Source organism: Salvelinus sp. IW2-2015, unplaced genomic scaffold (genome assembly GCF_002910315.2).
Source record: "Salvelinus sp. IW2-2015 unplaced genomic scaffold, ASM291031v2 Un_scaffold16625, whole genome shotgun sequence".
Lineage (NCBI taxonomy): Eukaryota > Metazoa > Chordata > Actinopteri > Salmoniformes > Salmonidae > Salvelinus > Salvelinus sp. IW2-2015.
Genome location: NW_019957678.1, coordinates 499,499 through 522,461, shown reverse-complemented (window position 1 = coordinate 522,461; position 22,963 = coordinate 499,499). Strand labels below are relative to the sequence as shown.

The window sequence follows — 22,963 nt, the reverse complement described above, 5'->3', positions numbered from 1 at the left end:
CAGTCAGCGGCTGTCAATCAGACTAAAAACAAGCGCTTCTGCCATCACAAACGTGGTCCATCTTGACTTCCATCAACATCTGCTAACTCTCTCTCCAGTAATGCATATCAGCCATACATCTAAACACCCTGCTGTCCCAACGCATTTAAACACCTGTGTCCCCAAGCATCTAAACACTGCTGTCCCAAGATCTAACACTGCTGCTGTCCCCCAAGCATTAAACACCTGCTGTCCCAAGCATCTAACACCCTGCTGTCCCCCAAGCTAAACACCTGCTGTCCCCAACCAGCTAAACAGCCTGCTGTCCCCCCCCAACAGCTAAACCCCTGCTGTCCCCAACCAGCTAACACCCTGCTGTCCCCCAAGCATCTAAACAAACCCTGCTGTCCCCAACCTAGCTAACACCCTGCTGTCCCCAACCAGCTAAACACCCTGCTGTCCCGCCACAGCTAAAACACTGCTGTCCCCAACCAGCTACACACCCTGCCATGTCCCCAACCTCTGTAAACACGCCTGCTGTCCCAACCAATCTAAACAGCCCTGTGTCCGCCAACAAGCTAAAACTCGCTGCTGTCCCCAACCAGCTAAAACCTCTGGCGGCCAACAGCTAAACACCTGCTGTCCCCCAACCAGCTAAAACACCCTGCTGTCCCCAACCATCTAAAACCTGCTGTCCCCAACCATTTTAAAACACGCTGCCTGTCCCACCAACCATATAAACACTGCTGTCCCCAAGCATCTAACACCTCTGGTCCTCCAACACTAAACACCACTGCTGTCCCCAACGCAGCTAAAAAACACCTGCTGTCCCCAACCAGCTAAACACACCTGCGTCCCCCACGATGCTAAAACCTGCTGTCCCCAAGTCGTAAACACCCTTGCTGTCCCAAGCATCTAAACACCCTGCTTCACCAAGTCTAAACACCCTGCTAGTCCCCAAGCCACTAAACACCCTGCATGTCCACAACCATCTAACACGCCTGCTGTCCCCCAAACCAGCTAAAACACCCTGCTCGTCCCACACAGTAAACACCCCTGCTTGTCCCCCAAGCCATCTAAACCCTGCTGTCCCCCAACACTAACACCCTGCTGTCCCACCAACCACTAAACACCCTGCTGTCCACACCAAGCTAAACACCCTGGGTGTCCCCAACCAGCTAAAACACCTTGCTGTCCCCCAATCCAGCTAAACACCCCTGCGTCCCCCCACCAGCTAAACCTGTGTCCCCAACATCTAACACCTGCTTTGTCCACAGCTAACCTCTGCTGTCCACACATCTAACACCTGCTGTCCCCATCGCTAAACCCCTGCTGTCCCGCAACCATCTAAACACCCTGCTGTCACCCACACCATCTAACACACTGCCTGTCCCAATCAGCTAAACACCCTGCTGTCCCCCAACCAGCTAAACACCAGAGGCACACACCACACCCATTGCCCCCACCACCATCACACTGTGATGGGTGTGGTGGTTGCGGCAGCGATGGGTATGATGGTGGTGGTGGTGGTGATGGGTGTGATGGCGGTGATGGGTGTGGTGATGGTGATGTTGGTGGCGGTGATGAGTGTGAATGATGATGGGTGATGATGGTGGTGGGTATGATGATGGTGATGGGTATGATGGCACAGGAAAACAAAGAGGAAACCAATTGGTCAGGTTTTTATCAGATTAGAAAAGCTAATTACCATGGTGGAAGTAATCTGAGAAACAGCCCCTTCTCTCCCTCTGATTCGGTCTCTGGAATATTAGACAAACATCGGCTCCTGGATTCAATTACCCAGAAGTCATTTAGATGCATCTCCCTCGGCCATCTTTACTACCGGCGATCAACAGAGCGTGTCGTCAGCGGCACCAAAGAAATCTTGACACCGGTTTTGGCCTATAGCGCAGTTTAAACCCGAACAATCTTCAAAGGCCTAGGGAGCATCTTGACAGGGGCGATAGGCATGCTCACAGTCTGGTAGGCCAATTCCTAACACACAAAAGTAGGAAAATAACACCATGCTGCCGCTGCCGTATTAAACATCGACATGAAGGCCCACTGAGAACAATAACAGCAGAAACTGCTAGATAACGCTAAAATAACCCATTGTAAGTAATAAGAATTTGGTGGGTGCTTATACAGTATGAGTTTTATTTCACATGTATTAGTCTGGCAGATGGCCAGAGTGATGGGCGACAGAGTTACGGTTGGGCATCTGAGCTGACGACTTACGGCAAGGAGAGGGTAGTAATATCGTTACAGAGGCACCATCCATCAATTAAACAAACATATCTAACGGTCAAGTACAGCGAACGGATCAAATTAGGACAATATGTGACAGTTGGCAGCAGTTTAGTGTGAAAGTGAATCCCTGCATACTTTTGTAAGTACTGTGGCAAATGTGTGTCTATTCATCCTTCCTAGCTTCTCCTTTTCAAGACTAGACCAAGTATCTCATCTAGCTTCTCCTTTTCAAGACGAGACCAAGTATCTCATCTAGCTTCTCCTTTTCAAGATGAGACCAAGTATCTCTTCTAGCGTCTCCTTTTCAAGATTAGACCAAGTATCTCAATAGGATATATTTCTATATAACAGCACTACACAAACCTTGCTGCATTGTATGTTAATGAAATGGTTTCTATAATAGCTAATACTGACAGAGAGACACACACACATATATATTAGAGGTCGACCTACGACATGGCCGATTAATTAGGGCCGATTTCAAGTTTTCATAACAATCGGTAATCGTCTTTTTGGACGCCGATTACGGACGATTACATTGCAATCCATGAGGAGCCTCCGTGGCAGGCTGACCACATGTTACGCAAGTGCAGCATCAAAAGGACCTTGTGGTTGCAAGGAGCCAAGCTAAGTTGCTACTTAGCATTAAACTTATCTTTTAAAATACAATCATTCTTCACATAATCATTAGTTAAATACACATGGTTGATGATATTACTAGTTTAACTATCTTGTTCTGCGTTGCATATAATCAATGCGGTGCCTGTTAATTTATCATGGAATCACAGCCTACTTCAACTTCGCCAAACGGCTGATGATTTAACAAAAGCACATTCGCGAAAAAAGCACAATCGTTGCACAAATGTACCTAACCATAAACATCAATGCCTTTCTTAAAATCAATACACAGAAGTATATATTTTTTTAAACCTGTATATTTAGTTAAAAGAAATGCATGTTAGCAGGCAATATTAACTAGTGAAATTGTCACTTCTCTTGCGTTCTGTGCAAGCAGAGTCAGGGTATATGCAGCAGTTTGGGCCGCCTGGCTCGTTGCAAACTCTGTGAAGACCATTTCTTCCTAACAAAGACCGTAATTAATTTGCCAGAATTTTACACAATTATGACATAACATTGAAGGTTGTGCAATGTAACAGCAATATTTAGACTTAGGGTTTCCACCCGTTTGATAAAATATGAAACAGTTCCATATTTCACTGAAAGAATATACGTTTCGTTTTCGAAATGATAGTTTCCGGATTTTACCATATTAATGACCAAAGGCTCGTAGTTCTGTGTGTTTATTATATTATAATTAAGTTCATGATTTGATATTTGATAGAGCAGTCTGACTGAGCGGTGGTAGGCAGCAGCAGGCTCGTAAGCATTCAATCAAACAGCACTTTACTGCGTTTGCTAGCAGCTCTTCTCAATGCTTGATGCACAGCGCTGTTATGACTTCAAGCCTATCAACCCCATGAGATAAGGCTGGCAATACTAAAGTGCCTATTAGAACATCCAATAGTCAAAGGTATATGAAATACAGTTGAAAGGTAATCATTTCTATAATAATGACAACCTAAAACTTCTTAACTGGGAATATTGAAGACTCATGTTAAAAGGAACCACCAGCTTTCATATGTTCTCATGTTCTGAGCAAGGAACTTAAACGTTAGCTTTTTTTACATGGCACATACTGCACTTTTACTTTCGTCTCCAACACTGTGTTTTTGCATTATTTAAACCAAAATTGAACATGCTTCATTATTTATTTGAAACTCAACTGATTTTATTTATGTATTATATTAAGTTCAAATAAAAGTGTTCATTCAGTATTGTTGTAATTGTCATTATTACACACACATACACAAAAAATTGTCAGATTAATCGGTATTGGTGTTGAAAAATCATAAAAATCGGTCAACATCATCTATATATATATACACACACATATACACGTCAAAAGATTTTATACCTCATTACAGCCTGCCAGCCCAGAGAACTACAACCTCAACACATACCTCATTACAGCCTGCCAGCCCAGAGAACTACAACCTCAACACATATCTCATTACAGCCTGCCAGCCCAGAGAATTCAAGTCATTTACAACTGTGCCAGACAAAAGATGAATTCTAACGACACACTTCCATTAAATTAAATGCACACTGACGTCTCGCTATACATCTTTATCAGCCTGAACATGACAAGCTGGCAGCCAGTGGGCCATAATGTTCTAAGCCTGATCCGCGAGAAACGCTTAAAAAAATATATATAAATATATATTTTTTTAAATGCCAATTAATTCTTTACAATGCTTTTGTATCAAACCAAAACATTGTGTGGAAGTGCAACCTAATTAGACTGGACTGGATTTGATTGAGGGCCCTGTGTTCAACCTGCCTAAGACCGATATAAGTGTTCTCCTCAGCGAATTGAAAATCTGTTTCCCTCTCTGATATCACTTTTGGGTGACACTGATGTTATGATGATCTCCTGCCTGCTATGAGGTAATCACACCAACCCTCATCCGAGTGCTAATGAATCCATTACTCTGTCACTGGGAACAGGAGGATCAAATAGGCTACCTGGTTCCAATCACATAGGATACCCTGGTTCCAATCACATAGGCTACCTGGTCCCAATCACATAGGCTACCTGGTCCCAATCACATAGGCTACCTGGTCCCAATCACATAGGCTACCTGGTCCCAAATCACATAGGCTAAACCTGGTCCAATCACATAGGCTAACGCTGGTCCAATACATAGGCTACCTGGTCCCGAAATCACATAGGCTACTGGTCCCAATCACAGTAGCGCTACCTTGGTTACCAATCACATAGGCTACCTGGTTCCAGATCCATAGGCTACCTTGGTTCCAATCACATAGGCTACCTGGTTCCAATCACATAGGCTACTTGGTTCCAATCACATAGGGCTACCTGGTCCCAATCACATAGGCTACCTGGTCCCAATCACAATAGGCACCTGGTTCCAATCACATATGGCTACCACGGTGTTCCAATCACATAGGCTACCTTGGTTCGAATCAAATAGGCAACCCTGGTTCCAATCAGCATAGGCTACCTGGTTCCAATCACACTGCTAACTGGGTTTCCAATCACATAGCTACCTGGTTCCAAATCACATAGACTTACCTGGTTCCAATCACATAGGCTACTGTTCCAATCACATAGGCTACCTGGTTCCAATCACATAGGCTACCTGGTTCCAAATCACACTAGGGCTACCTGGTTCCAATCACATAGGCTACCTGGTTCCAATCACATAGGCTACCCTGGTTTCCAATCAATAGGCTACCTGGTTCCAATCAAAACATAGGAATACATGGTTCCAGATGCACAGTAGGCTAACCTGGTTGCCAATCACATAGGCTAACTGGTTCCAATCACATAGGCTACCTGGTTCCAATCACATAGGCTACCTGGTTCCAATCACATAGGCTACCTGGTTCCAATCACATAGACTAGGACTGCCACTGGGGGATAGTGCAGGTGCTCTGCAGGGTTAGCCAGAGTGCAGCAGGGCTACGCTGGAGGCAGTGTTCAGGGCCTTATTACCCAGTAGACATGACAGGAGAGCAAGGCTCTGTGGCACACACCAGCAGCATGCTGAGGCGGGTGGCAGTGGGGCTGAGGGAAGAGAGGAGGGGGTGTGAAGAGGGGCTGGATCAGCGGTATAAAGCCACACTTGAAAGAGCAGCTTAATCAAACTCCCCCCTCCCGTCATTTCTCGCCTCTCATCTCTCCCTCTACTCCGACTTTGTCGGGAGTTGAAAAGTTCACGGGATCGGGAGCTGCCGCGAGGCGGGAATAGCTGAACCTTTGCCACTTCCCATCAGCACCCTCTCCTTGCAGTCAGTCAAGCTCTCTGGCTCGTGGGGTGATCTAGAGAAGGGGTGGGACATAAGAGTCACACACCCACAACGCCTGTTTCAATATCAGCCAACACATAAATCAACTAGCAGAGGCTCCCATTTCAATTTCTAAATGCCATCAGAAATCAGTCTTACTTATTTCAGCACAAGGGTGTCAGTTTTTGTTACAAGACAAGGCTGAAATAGCTATTGCCTCAAGGCCAAACAGACAACTTTAGTCAGCGTCTCATCCTTCTCCCAAGACAACAACCCCAGCCCAGCCTGATGGGGACCGTAAAGAATTTCCTTGAAAGAGGAAGTTGAAGAAACCGGTGACCTCATTTGTTTCCCCGAGCGATTTAATAAAGACAATTTCACGCTGCCAAATGCAGAGAAGATGCCCTTCATTAAAAAGTGCGTTGCCGGGTAGACATWGCCACAGCTTTAATCCAATTTAGTTTAGCATGATAAAGGGCATTACTGCCAGCCCGGGCTGCCCACCCACCCACGGTGACAATGACAACACTAGAGAGAGGAGAGAGAGAAGAGCCCCTGGAGGACTTCATGGGGAGATAAACCCCAATGAGCCGCCATTCTGGGAAGCCACACAGGACTATTACAAGTAATAGCGGAAATACTGAAATACTGCACTCAGCCAACAAACTAGGCACAGCAGCTTCACGGCAGCTTCTCAACAGTATATTTAGCCCTACGTGGAAATGAAAGGAGCTTGTCGCTGTGCTGATACGAACTGCCACCAAGCCAGTGAGGGTTGTATAATAGGGAAATTACTTTGGAATTTCTAGAATGGATCATTAACTAAACTTTCCTGTGGTAAAAGGTAGAGGGAAAACCTGCTACTGTCAGTACTACTCTCCTCACTTGACATCAAAGTGAGCTTACACATGAGAGCATAATGTAAGATATATTTATGAGAAATTCTATTTCTGGGGACACTCAGCTTGACTATAAGCGTGGCTCTTTGCAGCTGATGACTTCAGAGGGGAAGTGAGGGATGAGCTGGGTGTACATGCATGTTTGTTCATCTCCCCCCACCCTGGCTGACAGTGACTCACGCTGCGTCACCCACACAGTCAGCACAGTCACTCGCCGCCATCGCTGCTTCAGCCTCTGGTGTCGTACTCCGTGAGAGGTTGAAATTGTCCCTCGCTCAGAAACGGCAACAAAGCGGAAGAGTTGGAGGGTTGAGGATTCATCTCAAAACAAAGGAGAAAAGAGTTGATCTGAGGCTATTCTCTCTGTAGCCATTGGATTGAAGAGATTCAAGTGACGCCAGGCCTCTGGGAGAGAGTGTAAAACATTGCCGGGAGGCCCCGTGTGGTGACGTGATGGACCCGTGATGTCCCCTGAAATAAACCCGATTACAAAACGGGGCTGCTTGGCCTGCAGAGCCTTGGCCCCGTTTCCGTGGGTCAGATACCCACTCCAACTCGCTTCCTGACAGGGGATCCGGAGGTACAGCTGTCCGGCCGGTCTGTTCGCCGCGGGCAACCGGGCTCCTGATGGCCTTCTCCGGCATCATGTGAGGAAGTGAAATATGGAGAGAACACTCTCACAGGATGCATAGTGCTGTCTGTTTCTAAAAGTGACACACCCAGTCCTTTATCCAGGAAAACAGAACAAACTGAAATGTCCTTATTGTGATAGCCTACTTGTGTTCATGTTTAAAGCTCCCCACTAACAGACTAGGGGACTGCTGACCTGGCCATACTCGTATGTATAATCTTATCTGTAAATTGACAGTTGATAGATCGGATGATTCTCATGATCGGAAAACACAAAAGTGTTTTAATATCCCTAGATAGATGTTGGCAAAATACCCAGAAAAGCTGCAGATTAGGAGCAGTGTGTGTCTGTCTCTTCAATTTGCTGCGGGAAGACAAGTTTGCGGTCACTCAGTCAGAAATCTCTTGTTTCCCACTACCCTCACCCAGCTTGTTTGATACTATGCTAGCAAACGTCCTCACCATTTGATTTATCGTAGTAGCAGGAGACAGGAGCGATCTAAATGATCAGACTGAAACATGCGAGGAGAAGTGAGCAGGTGAAACTACGCAGCTAAGCGGGTGGAAGGAGAAACATAGCTTCGCTCTATCCAATCAGAGCAGCAGGATCAATGTACAGACCGCCATTCTCTTTGCAGACAGGGGAACTAGCCATTTTACTTATTTAGACTACGCAAAATCTCACTTCATTGAAAGATACCTGCTGGCACGCAAAAATATATTTTAACAGAAAATACTCTTATCATAATCGTATCAGGACAACTGCTCATATCCGTTAGGATACCGGTTTTGTCCGACTACTCGGCACACCCCTAATACAGAAAAGAGATTGTATCACCCCCCCTTTCTGCTTGTGGAGAACTGACTAACCCTCGTGGCAGTATTACTCACCGCGGGCACCAAACTGACTAACCCTCGTGGCAGTATTACTCACCGCGGGCACCAAACTGACTAACCCTCGTGGCAGTACTACTCACCGCGGGCACCAAACTGACTACCCTCAGTACTACTCACGCGGGCACCAAAAACTGACTAACCCCCGTGGCAAGTATTACTCACCGCGGGCCCAAAACTGCTAACCCTCGTGGCAGTACTACTCACCGCGGCACCAAAACTGACTAACCCTGTGCAGTATTAATCACCGCGGGCACCAAACTGACTAACCCGTGGCAGTACTACTCACCGCGGGCACCAAACTGACTAACCCTCAGTACTACTCACCGCGGGCACCAAACTGACTAACCCTCGTGGCAGTACTACTCCACTGCGGGCACAAACTGACTAACCCTCGTGGCAGTACTACTCACCGCAGGCACCAAACTGACTACCCTCGTGGCAGTACTACTCACGCGGGCACCAAACTGACTAACCCTCGTGGAGTACTACTCACCGCGGGCACCAAACTGACTAACCCTCGTGGCAAGTTATTAACTCACCGCGGGCACAAACTGACTACCCTCGTGCAGTACTACTCACCGCGGCACCAAACTGACTAACCCTCGTGGCAGTACTACCACCGCGGGCACCAAACTGACTAACCCTCAGTATTACTCACCGCGGGCACCAAACTGACTAACCCTCAGTATTACTCACCCCGGGCACCAAACTGACTAACCCTCAGTATTACTCACCGCGGGCACCAGGAGCTTCTTGACCTCCTCTAAGGCTCTTTTCATCTTGATCTCAGAGCGCTTCTGTGTGTCCTCCACCGTGATCAGGACGTGCAGTTCCTCGTTCAGATGTTCCCAGTTGGGCTTGCCTCTGTTCTGCTCCTCCTGTGAAAGAAGAGAAGCGAGAGGGAGAGAATAGAGAGAGATTAGAGTGGATGGGGGGGGGCAGCGGTGACAGGCCAAGACCCTTTAGAAATGGAGCTTCAACTTTGAAAGGACATACTGCCTTTATTAGAGCCCCACATCAAAAGGTTGACAGCTATCCCTATAGCAACTAAACATCTGAGGAGAATATGTATGTATATCAGAGGCCTGCAGGCTTTTCAATCTGACTAACCTTCTCAGAGGAGACCTACAGTGCTGTCGACACATTGACATGGTGGGTGGGTGTGTGACAGGACAATTGTGCCCAGGTAACAATGGGCCCCTGAGAGAGCCATTTACCTCACTCTGAAAAGGGGGACGCGAAGCACTTCGAGGTGTTAAATTGTGAGTGGTGCTCCTTGAAAAGGAAGGACAGGCTTTATTCACAAACTGATGAGCAAGTCGCGTGGAAGCTTAAGAGGGCCATTTCAATCTGAACACAATGGGGCCCGGTGTTGGACTGACGAGACAGCGATGGGGAAATGGATGGAAGAGGTAAATTCATATGTAAGTCTTCACACCCAGGTTTTGAAAAACTCCTCATACCTAACTTAAAGAAAATAAATAAATTCACTCAATTCTGACTTGCTCTCTCAATTTACCTGGCTTCTTTTGAGACGTTTGCTGACAGCGCTGCACCGCACAAAGAGCTTTGGGTCACACCGGCATAACAGCTTACCGCTGTGTGGGTGTGAGGTCTCAGCTCACCATTTCCTCTAAGCCTTTGTGACTATGAGCGTTTACTAATACACCGCGCCAAGCCAGAGTGTAGCGATATGCCGCCGGTAACCTGCCTCTGCCGAGAGCGGGCTGTTGCCATGATACGGGTCTTTGCCACACTCCGCCGTCTCACACCAACACAGAGAATTAAGTTTGATATTCCTCTCTCGTGTTTACCTCTTCCACAGCGGGAGCAGGGCTTTTAACTGGCAGAAGACAAAATTATTTCACAAATGGGCTGTTTGCTTTTGGCCTATTGATGAGGCATGGTAATGGTGAGTCAACAGTTTGTGGAGGGATGAACAGGGGCTAACTGTCAATTTTAGGTGTGTGTGTGTGTGTGTGACTACGGGAGAGAGACGAGAGAGAGAGAGAAGATGGGGAGTGAATGAACACTAAACAGAGAGACATCTCCAGCACTGTGGGGGCTGAGGATTCACAGTCCTGCCTCAAGAAGGGGTAAGGCTAGGAGTGGGGCGGAGCGCCACTTACCCACCGTGGCTGGCAGTGAACAAGGTCACACAGCGTCCTATGAGAGAGAAAGTGACAACATGACAAACAGGGGGAGGAGTGGTGGGACGCAGGGGCCTGGTGCAACCGCAGGGCATGCTGGGAAGGAGGGGGCTGGGAAGGCCTTTGAAGAGAGACCGAATTGTGTTTACTGACATCTGAAACCGTCTGAGAGACATGCCGCCAAGAAATGGAGTTTGCCAAAATATGAACGTTATGAGAACATCTATAAAGGCAATGACTTGCTTGTGTGGCGCACTGAACCTCCCGTTTAAGCTTGAGCTCAATAAATCCTCGACCAAGGTTATGCTCTTAACACGGAAGACACCACACGTCCAGTTTAATTTGACTCATCCCTTCTGGTTTGTTTTATTGGAAGACTAAAGTTCCATAGCCCTCGACAGGAGTAGCTGGTGTGGTCAGCTGGTGCTAGGATGAACCTGGGCGAATCGAGAAATACTATTTATAGCAACACGGGGTCGGAATGCACATTTCACCATTAAGCGACTGTTGTAGCCAGCTGTCCCTCTAGCTCGCCCGGTCCCCAAGGGTTCCTGAATAGCGCCTCTTAGCCAAAGGGTGATGCACTTAACTTGTTATGGATAGGGMGCAGAATTTTCACTTTTGAATGAAAAGCATGCCCAGAGTAAACTGCCTGCTACTCAGTCCCAGTTGCTAATATATGCATATTATTAGTAGATTTGGATAGAAAACAGTCTGAAGTTTCTAAAACTGTTTGAATGATGTCTGTGAGTATAACAGAACTCATATGGCAGGTGAAAACCTGAGAAAATTCCAACCAGGAAGTGGGAAATCTGAGTTGTAAGTTTTCAACTCATCCCCTATGTTAAGTCAAATGCCACCAGGCTAAAAAGGGACTTGGGGGCAACTGCACACKGAAAGGCCATTGCCGTGAAGACCTGGTTAGAAAAAACTACAAACTAAGCCCTGAAATCCATTTTTTTGTTTTATTATTTACACAGAAAGAGCTGCCATTTTTATAACCACCTTCAAAGGAGCAGTTCTTTAGGAGTTGGGCTGTGATCGTAGTAGTGTGAACACATGGTCTCCAGCGTGTATTTTCCTGAAGAGTCCCTCCCTGATTTAGGCCTCATTTGATCAGAGGACAAAGCATCATCCCAGGGACAGGTTATTATCGTGTGTTTGTCTTCCCTGTCTGTTCCTATTCCATCTGCACTGCCACATCAATGATGGTGACGTGGAGGGAACAGAGTGGTGACTTAAGATGACTGACTGTTCACACTATAGGAGGTGCCTTGTTATTGAGAACGGGCGTTAAACTTAGCCTGGACCTTTTTTTTAAAGGCAACGCAATCAAGTGAGCAATTACCTAAATCAGTCTTCTTTCTAAGACCATCCGAGGTCAACATGTGCAGACTCTGAATTTTTGTCTAGTTGGGTCACACTTCAAATTGACTGAACTGTATTTTAGTGATCTTTTACTTAGTAGTTGCTTGAACACCTTTAAATAGATGCTGCCCTATGTGTATAGCCAGAGTCTATGTATTCCACAAGACACCTCTCATTCAAGGTTACACACAGTACCTGTGACACAGGCATCCACCAGAACCGGAGTTCCTTGAATAAGCCACAGAGACCACCTGCCACCAACAGCCCAGCGGCGTCACCTGCAGCCACGACTCTACCTCCATTTGTCTCACGTCAAACCCCCCCCCCCCGTCTGCCTAGTTCTCCATACTGGGGAGTCCATTTATCACATGCCTCCCCCTCTTCCTCTACTCCCCCTTGCTCCACTGCTCCAGCCACCGGCGGGCTGGGCAAGCCCCTGGAGGGAGGTGCAAACTGAATTATTGAGAGCTGAAAAACAGTGGCTCCTGAATAAAAATACTGCATTATCCCCCTGCTACTGCTCTCTTGCAGGGAAGTCTGGGAGAACACAAGGAGGTTCAGTGAGGGGAAACTACAGACAGACTGACTGACCGAGGTGAGGAAGAGAGACAGAGGTTCCTGGTTAGGTCACTGTTGGCTTCAGTGCTGGGGGTGACAATGATAGGTGGAAGTTTAATTTCTTCATATTTGTCCATTTAACTTCTTATGGCTGGGGGGCAGTATTGAGTAGCTTGGACGAATAAGGTGCACAGAGTAAACTGCCTGCTACTCAGGCCCAGAAGCTAAGATATGCATATTATTAGTAGATGTGGATAGAAAACACTATGAAGTTTCTAAAACTGTTTGAATGACGTCTGTGAGTATAACAGAACTCATATGGCAGGCAAAAACGTGAGAAAAAATCAAACCAGGAAGTGGGAAATCTGAGGTTTGTAGGTTTTTAAGTATTTGCCTATCCAAGATCCGATTGCACTTCCTAAGGCTTCCATTAGATGTCAACAGTCTTTAGAACCTTGTTTCAGGCTTCTACTGTGAAGGGGGAGCGAATAAGAGCTGTTTGACTAAGAGGTCTGGCAGAACGCCATGAGCTAAGTCATGCGKGCAGCCGTGAGAGTGAGCTGCGTTCATTTTCGATTTCTAAAGACAAAGGAATTGTCCGGTTGGAATATTATTGAAGATTTATGATAAAAACATCCTAAAGATTGATTCTATACATCGTTTGACATGTTTCTACAAACTGTAATGGAACTTTTAGAATTTTCGTCTGGACTAAGTGCCTGCGCCTCATAAATTTGGATTTGTGAACTAAACGCGCAAACAAAAAGGAGGTATTTGGACATAAATTATGGACTTTATCGAACTGGGATTCCTGGGAGTGCATTACGATGAAGATCATCAAAGGTAAGTGAATATTTATAATGCTATTTCTGACTTCTGTTGACTCCACAACATGGCTGGTATCTCTATGAGTCCTATGAGTGTCATCTGATGAAGATCATCAAAGGTTAGTGATTCATTTTATCTCTATTTCTGCTTTTTGTGACTCCTCTCTTTGGCTGGAAAAATGGCTGTGTTTTTCTGTGACTTGGCGTTGACCTAACATAATCGCATGGTATGCTTTTGTCGTAAAGCCTTTTTGAAATCGGACACTGTGGTGGGATTAACAACAAGTTTATCTTTAAAACGGTGTATAATACTTGTAATGTTTGAGGAATTTTAATTGTGAGATTTCTGTTTGAATTTGGCACCCTGCACTTTCACTGGCTGTTGTCAAATCGATCCCGTTAACGGGATTTCAGCCATAAGACGTTTTAACACTTATTTTACCAGGTAAGTTGATTGAGAACCCATTCTTATCTGCAGTAATGCCCCCACCGCCTCCCATACCTACCCCATTCTCAGTCCTGGTTGAGCCCGTACATTTTTGCCTTTGAACCTTACACGAGGTGGCACAATCTATATTTTTTTATCTTTTGTTATTCCCCTTTTTATATGACATGCTCTTAAAAGCATCGTATTTTTCAGACTCGTATTTATTAGAAGCAGTTAAAACTGCTGGTCCGTTTATAGGCCTATAATTGCAGAGAGCGTTGGACAGGTCTCAGGGCCATAGAGAGACACATGAAGGAAAATAAGATACCCTGGGTCATCAAGCCTTCAGATTATAAAAGTAATCAGAGATCAAATAAATGAGCCGAGAAGAGCTTCGGGGCGAGCCATGCTTCTAAATGAGGTGTATGAAACCTAACGCCCACTTAATCTAATTCTAAAAGATGGAACAAGCAAAAAAATAAAAAATAACCAGTGCTGTGATAATGAACAAACTCCAAAGGAGATGAAGAGAAATACAAAAAAATAAGCCAAGAATGACGGTGGTGGTATAGAAAGAGAACCCACCCCTGGAGCTAGAAAGCGGCGCTTCTAGGATTGAGGCTCCGGTGAGAATCCTTGGGCATTCTGCCGTCGATGCTTTCTGCTGCTGCCTCTGTCCAGGCGGGGGGGGGGGGGGTCCCTCGTGGAGTGGATAACGTACATTTCTCCCACCTTACTTGAGCAAATACACCGGTATGGATATCTGCTGCCTGACAAATTAACTAGACTGAGGGGGGAGAGGAACCGAACCGCATGTAGCCTAGCGGTTAAGAACGCTGGGCCAGTAACCAAAAGGTCGCTGGTTTGAATCCCTGATATGACTAGGTGGAAGAATCGGTTTATCTGCCCTTGAGCAAGGCACCTAACCCTAATTGCTCCTGTAAGTCTCTCTGTAAAGAGCGTCTGCTAAATGACTAAAACGTAAAAGTAAATGAGCATGTCTGTCTTTAAAATAATGTGTTGTCGCATTGTCAAAGCACCTGCATATGTTTTGAAAGGCGTCATAGAAATGGCTGGCATTTGCTTTAAAAATGTAATCTCTGAAATATCTATACAGAGGAAAAGTGACAGATTCCACTGTGGATAGATCAGAACTACATACAAGTAACAACTATATGCTACCAATGATCAGTCCAATGTTATGTTTGACCCTTCTGCTAGTTGGGTTGCCGCCGTACATCTAGGGATTCTGAGATGATGCAGGCAGCCATCTTTGACTGCCACCACCGTGACGTGGGTGGCCTTTCAGAAATCAACACATCACCGCGGCCAAGCCCAGAAAAGAGCCCTTGGCCCAGGCCTACCACTGTCACTTCAGAGGTCACTTCCCACTGAGCAGCCTTTCCAGAACAGAGTCATGGCTTCCTTACATTTTATGTAGGTTATAATTGTTACACTGATAGCTGGTTGAGCTATAGTAAAAATGTTTACTTCTCCACGCGGAGTAAGAAATCTAAATAGGCTTTTTACTACGAGGCAATTAGAAGTGGGTCTTAAATCAGAGGCTTTTTTTTTGTTGAAAAATTTAGTGAAAAAGCAGTGGGGGGTAGAAAGAGAAAATAAACCAATGAGCTCACCTTCTTTCTGTCCCTCATGGAGCTCTTGCCTCGCACCATGATTTTACATCCAGTTTCTGCTTCCAGCTGCTTGGCGGTGAGTCCACGAGGCCCCAGGATTCTGCCCACGAAGTTATACTACAGAGAGACAGGGAGATAGGGAATCAAACATTATTATTCAGGGTAAAAAGAGTATTTCACATTCAGACCGCAGTGTAGATAATCAGGCCACAATGAAAATGAAATATACAACTACTTGCACACGATGAATTATTGTCCTGTGATAGGCTACTTATCTTAATCACATGATCAGGGCCTGAAATGAACACCCGCGGATACATTTTTTCATTGGCTCAGTTGGTAGAGCATGGCGCTCGCAATGCCTGGGTTGTGGGTTCGATTACCACGGGGGACTGGTACGAAAATGTATGCTCTCACTACTACAAGTCTGCTAAATAATTAAAATGTAAATATTTTACAAGCCTGTTGGCGGTTGGTCACACTGAGCATTTGGGAACAGTTTTTTTTTCTTCAGTTCCTGAGCCCACATGTAAAGAACGCAACAGTCATTGGTATTTCTTGAAACCTTCTGAAGTTACGGCATGGGAATGCCTTTGTCTACCACTTCGTGTACCAGTTTGTCGATACCGAAACAGTCACTTCTAAAGGCTTTCCCATAAAACCTTCCCAATTAAAATATAAACTGCAAAGTAGGCTTACCTGGCAGAATGATATCATGACGGTTCGTATTAATAACTTCTTTGGGATAGGGGGCAGCATTTTCACGTCCGGATGAAAAGCGTGTCGAAAGTAAACTGCCTGCTACTCAGGCCCAGAATCTAAGATATGCATATTATTAGTAGATTTGGATAGAAAACACTCTGAAGTTTCTAAAACTGTTTGAATCATGTCTGAGTATAACAGAACTTATTTGGCATGCGAAACCCCGAGGACAAACCATTCAGATTTTTTTGTTGTTGAGGTCACTCTCTTTCCAATCGGTTTTCAGATTCAGAAAGGGACTTTCTTGCAGTTCCCATCGCTTCCACTGGATGACAACAGTCTTTAGAAATTGGTTGAGGTTTTTCCTCTGAGAAATGAAGAAGTAGCACTTTTCAGAACGAGGGTAGAGAGATGTGTACTCTTTGATAGAGGCGCGTGACCTGAAAAGCACACCCCACTTTGTTTTCCTCCGGTATTGAACACAGTTAATCCCGTCTTAAATTTGATCGATTATTTACGTTAAAAAAATACCTAAAGTTGTATTAGGAAAGTAGTTTGAAATGTTTGGACAAAGCTTACAGGTAACTTATGAGAAATTTTGTAGTTATGTTGCGCGAGTTGGAACCGGTGTTTTTCTGGATCAAACGCACCAAATTAATTAACATTTTGGATATATAGCGACGGAATTAATCGAACAAAATGACCATTTGTGATGTTTATGGGACATAGTGGAGTGCCAACAGAAGAAGCTCGTCAAAGGTAAGGCATAAATTATATCTTTATTTCTGCGTTTTGTGTCGCGCCTGGAGGGTTGAAATATGATTGTCTGTGTTTGTTTGCCGGGGTGCTGTCCTCAGATAATAGCATTGTTTGCTTTCGCCGTAAAGCCTTTTTGAAATCTGACACGTTGGCTGGACTCACAACAAGTGTAGCTTTAAATTTGGTGTATTGCATGTGTGATTTCATGAAAATTAAATTTTTATAGTAATTTGTTTGAATTTGGCGCTCTGCATTTTCACTGGATGTTGGCCAGTTGGGACGCTAGCGTCCCACATATCCCAGAGAGGTTAACCGCTGGTGATTACTATCGTGCATGCAGCACAAAAACACCACTAGCCAGACACCAGTCTCTTGAGGTGTGCAATTGAAATTAATGGGCAACTATACCCTCCAATATATTTTTACCCCAGAAATCAAAACTGGTCTCCTGGTGTGGTTTGTTTCATTTTGTTGATCCCTCAGCTTTCATTCCATGGGACACATGATATCGTCTCATTGCTGCCATGACAGCAGATTCCAGACAACAGGTGAACATGTGAGATTAAGATTATTTTTCCTGGCCTAATAAAAAAACAGAATGATTTCAAGTGCACTTGTACGAGTCCCTGGTGTTCCCAGCAGTGCAACCTGCTGCCAAGCCAATATTACGGCACCGGACTGAGACCAGGATCACCAGAATACAAGCTGGAAAAAATGATTTGTTTTCTTGAGGGGAAAATATAAATGAAACTACTGGGAACTACGGTGGGGGGGATGTCGAAATAATCCAAAAATGTTCGGCAAACTAAAAAAATAAGAATGTTGAAAGAGGGAAGGGAAGGGTGGTTGAATGATAAACAGGGCATGTTTACCGTATGTAGAGTGCCGAGCTGAGAAGGTGACGTGTAAGAGTTCCAGGCCCTTCCGTTTCCCTGTGGATGACGTTACTGTTACTATGGAGTTCGGGTAGACAAGAGGGCAGGCTAGGCCAACGTCTGTTTGGTGAACTCTGGTCACTACAGTGGTGAGGGGGTGGTGTGACGGCAAGGCATTGGGGGCACGTGTCCTCCTGTCCTGTCTTTGGTCACACAGTAGCGTATCTAGCAAGGGTTTTAGGCAGAGGAGGAGCAAACTGTCAGTCTCCATCACAGTGGAAGCAGCAGACGAGACTAGAGGACCCAGCTCCCAGACACAGTCTCTACCCATGGTCAGCCATGGGGATTCCTCCATCAGCCAGCAGTCTGACATCCCAAGCAAGAGCTGAGACACTTGAAGGCGACAGGGGCAAGGTGTCTGGGTGAAGCATAACCTCTACAGCTAGCTAGCAACCTTACTCACCGTCATAAGATAGAGAAATAGCTCAACTGGCCAGAACTAATATCTCTGAGGTAAGATAATACTTCACACCATCTGTCAGCATGGATATATGGCTATTTAAGGTCAGATATACTCAGTGTTAATCCAACCCCAGCAGGTGGCACAATTAATGCTTGTGTGGAATACTAGAAATTGCCAGCCAATTACCCGGCTATATGTTGATGTCAAGATACAGCCAGAGAAGACCTACACTAGCATCTGTAATCCGCATCTGAGGAGAGTCTTGGTTATGAAAGGAGTTCCTATACTGATATGGACATAAATAATAAAATATCTCTGTGCAACTGCTCTCAGGCAGATAAGAAAGAGAAGTGAATTCTCCCTGGCCATGAATATGTTGATGCTGATTGTACATGACAGAGCAGGGGCTTGCAGGAAAGTAGGGAAATTGCTCATTTGAATACTGGAACAAGACAGTAATTACTGCCAGAAGGGGCAGAATAGCAGGGGGGGGGGGGGGGGGGGGGGGGGGGGGGGGGGGGGGGTGGGGGGGGGGGGGGGGGGGGGGGGGCAATGTCCCTTCTCCCAAAGTTGAGACAGTTTTTCCAATGGCTTTAAATACTCTGCCTTTGACATGCATGATATGGGTGGTGATAGGAGTGGTTCAAGGACATAGGGTCGTGAAGGGACTGGGGGGATATATCTATTTTTAAGAGGGGAGTGGGCGGCAGCCATGTTTGGCGATGTCTGGCTGAGCCGTCAACACGCTCTCTACTCCAGGAGAAATCCACGCGGCTCAAAATGTCAGCCAACGCAGGGCCACATTAAACATCCGGGACAATAACACCAGCCCCATCAAAGCATTCAACAGAAGAGAGGAAAAAGCAACGCTTTGATGAACGGGGGATTTGATTTCAAACTGCCAATTCAACAGAAGTAAGAACTGTCCCCATGAGAAGTTGCAACAGAACCCTCTTTCTCATCACCCCTTATTGTTCTCCGTGTCCCAGATCATCTCTAACCTGCAACAGAACACTCTCTCATCACCCCTTATTGTTCTCCGTGTCCCAGATCATCTCTAACCTGCAACAGAACCCTCTTTCTCATCACCCCTTATTGTTCTCCGTGTCCCAGATCATCTCTAACCTGCAACAGAACCCTCCTTTCTCATCACCCCTTATTGTTCTCCGTGTCCCAGATCATCTCTAACCTGCAACAGAACCCTCTCTCTCACACCCCTATTGTTCTCCGTGTCCCAGATCATCTCTAACCTGCAACAGAACCCTTTCCATCACCCTTATTGTTCTCCGTGTCCCAGATCATCTCTAACCTGCAACAGAACCCTTTCTTCATCACCCCTTATTGTTCTCCGTGTCCCAGATCATCTCTAACCTGCAACAGAACCCTCTTTCTCACACCCTTATTGTTCTCCGTGTCCCAGATCATCTCTAACCTGCAACAGAACCCTCTTTCTCATCACCCTTATTGTTCTCCGTGTCCCAGTCATCTCTAACCTGCAACAGAACCCTCTTTCTCATCACCCCTTATTGTTCTCCGTGTCCCAGGTCATCTCTAACCTGCAACAGAACCCTCTTTCTCATCACCCCTTATTGTTCTCCGTGTCCCAGATCATCTCTAACCTGCAGCAAACACTAAATCAGGTCTTTATCCTGCAGTGAAGGTGCTGATGCCAGTTAAAAGGAGAACCACCAATCGTAAACCATTGGCATGTATAAAACAATACAAAGCCAAACATGTTGCAGCTTTCAGAGGACAGGTAGACTTGCCAGGAACTCCCGACACATGAAGACCTCGGTAGAAAGAGTCACTTAACTGGAGTAAGTCTAGTGACGTGCAAGGAATCGCTATAAAAGACAGCTTGTTTTTGAGTGTGTGTGCATGTCTGTCACAATTCTGCCATTTCATCAATCAAACATGGCTGATAACGGGTAGCTATGGCCACAGGGCAGTACTAGAAATAGACTATGCCCATCTAGTTACAGCATGGTGAATATGAGCAGCTTCAACAGCCAGGCTGGCTAACCAACCATATAATCAGCATCCATTCTGATTCACCGGAGAGAAAGTGCTTTAACATAACCAGCACTAACTGTACAAATTACAAATTCAGGATATGAATCCCCATTCCGCCACCTCTGTTCTGACCCAAACTCATCCGTCTCGTTCTTTATCTGTTGAATGAAATGCATGCATAACCGATTTATTTATTTTGCAAACTCGACAAGAACTCTCCGCCGGCACTCTCTCTCGGCGGAGGCGCGTTCTCTGAGCAACCAATACCCTTTCCTCATTTAAGGCATTAGGAGATTAGAGACACTGGGACCTTTTCGCGGCCAGTTTTCTCTCCCCAACTTTTATCTCAGTTTCCTCAAACCCTTGCGAATCGACACGCACACAGCCGCCCCCTCCACCTCCATCCGCCCTGCCCCGGCCCCCACTTCAGAGGGCCTCCCAGGAAGGAGGCTTAGTGACATTAAAGGGGCTTTGTTTACACCCTGTTATCGGCACTCGGCAGGCGGAGGGGGGCAGCCCGGGGGCACTGAGAGAAACTCGTTGTCGACGCCCCGCTCTTCACTCTGAAGTTTGGCTCCGAGGCAGGGAGCAGGTGGGTTACCAAGGCTTTAAGGAAGTATACAATGTGCACATGTGCACCTCAACCGCAGCTCTGGATGGGAAAGGAAGCGGAAATTAGATCATGGCAAAGGGTCTCCGAGTGTATTGGGGGGGCTTAGCAGGGATAAGCACAAAGAATATGAAAATCGAGTTGTCACTAGAGGATTGTAAATGAGCAACACTTCCTTTTTCATACAGTAAGACGTGAGTGCAACAGGAAATGTGTCTACCTCAGGCACCGCACTGAGTGGTGACATATTTCCCACCAATCGTTCAGGCACCCTGGGCTATTATGCCACAGCTCACATATCGGCTCGATCCTCTTACCAGGGGAGACGAGAGTATGTGGTCTATTGTAACATATTTACATATGCAGAACATGATTACAACGTATGCCCATGCGCTGTAGACATCTCTCTGAGACATGATTGGCTGACTGGAAAACTCCACCCAGCAGAAGTGACCTCCAAAGCACACCAGATCCAGACAAAACACAGCTACTGGTCTGTTCAATCGTTGTGTGTCTTTAGAGTTCAACAGCATTACATTACACGTCTAGTTTTCAGAGATAGCCATGTATGCATTAATCAATCAATTACACTTTTCACCAATCAAACTACATAATGGTCATGATTTATTTGAAAGGACAATCTCTATTAACAAACCGGGTAAATCAGGATGTAGCCTGGGCCAGGGGAGATGGATGCATATTCAATACGAGTGTGTTCATGCATCGAGTTATGCAGCTTGTTTTGGCAGATTTCACGGGGCTACAGATTAGTATTTTTGGGGGGAATTATTTTATTGTATTGATCAACAACATTTGCATAGAAGTAGCTTTTATAAAAGTGTGTGCTGTCTCTAGCTAGTAATGATGTCATTACGAGGCAAAAGGGGTGCAGACACGAGTCAGTTCGCAGAGGTAACAGAGCATCTTTGGGAGAGACGTGAGAGAGATTCCGTGAATGAATAAAGTTTTGGTGGCAATCAGCTTTGAAAGCAGCATATTTTGCATTATGGTTCACCATAATATCACAAAGCTTCTCCCTTACTACACACCGTCTCCCAGGTGACAGTTTGGTTTTTAGCATTCAGTCATTACTACCATTTTCCTCATCTTTGCTATGCACAGTCCCCCCCACAACCACCTTATTCCCCAACAGACCGGAGCGGAGAGGACAAGGCAAGAAGGGCCTTCTATGCCGTCAATTAAATAAAAAAAATTGACATCCCACAATTAGGAACTGGCAACAGAAAAAATACGCCAATCTGTTCTAGAACCCATTCCTGGTTGTGAGGTCTGGGTTCCACTCACCAACCAATAATAACCAAAATGGGACAAACACCCAATTGAGACAGTATGCAGAATTCTGGAAAACATACAGTCAGTGTACAACACATAATAATATGCTGAGCAGAATCCAGAAAAGACCGGTTAGATCCTACAACCACCTAAAGGAAAGTGATGCCCAAACCTTCCATAACAAATCCATCACCTACAGAGAGATAAACCTGGAGAAGAGTCCCCTCAGCCAGCTGGTTCTGCGCTCTGTTCACAACACACAGACCCCATAGAGCCTCAGGACAGCAACACAATTCGACCCAAATGATGAGAAAAAACTAAGAACCATTGGACACACTAGAAAGAATCAACCCAAAAACAGCTAACTGGACTGCTACCTTTCCCCAAACAGAGAGTACACAGCAGCAGAATACCTGACCACTGTGACTGACCCAAAATGAAGAAAATCCTTGACTACTGTATGTAGAGACTCAGTGAGCATAGCCTTGCTATTGAGAGAGGCCGGCGTAAGCAGAGAGAGAAGACAAGCTATGTGGAGACTGCCCACAAAATGAGGTGGAAACTGAGCTGCAATTCCTAACCTCCTGCCCAATGTATGACCATATTAGAGACACATATTTCCCTCAGATTACACTGATCCACAAAGAATATGTGTGTAATGTTTACTGTTAATGTCTGTGTTTTGGTCATGTTTACTGTTAATGTCTGTGTTTTGGTCATATTTACTGTTAATGTCTGTGTTTTGGTCATATT

At 45.7% G+C, this 22,963-nt stretch overlaps 1 protein-coding gene across 8 annotated transcripts in view; it reads right to left on the bottom strand.

Moving 5' to 3' along the window:
* The window catches only part of LOC112080975 (protein quaking-A), a 155,268-nt gene that overhangs the window by 64,883 nt on the left and 67,422 nt on the right, over window positions 1-22,963 (bottom strand). For all 8 annotated transcript variants that reach the window (XR_011479584.1, XR_011479586.1, XR_011479588.1 and 5 more), the window contains exons 3-4: window positions 15,496-15,612; window positions 9,263-9,406 (exon numbers count right to left, since the gene is read on the bottom strand). Coding sequence is in view for 3 of the 8 variants with exons in the window: in XM_024146919.2 (XP_024002687.1) it covers window positions 9,263-9,406; window positions 15,496-15,612 (261 nt within the window). In the remaining 5 variants the exon portion in view is untranslated. The remainder of the gene's footprint in view (window positions 1-9,262; window positions 9,407-15,495; window positions 15,613-22,963) is intronic.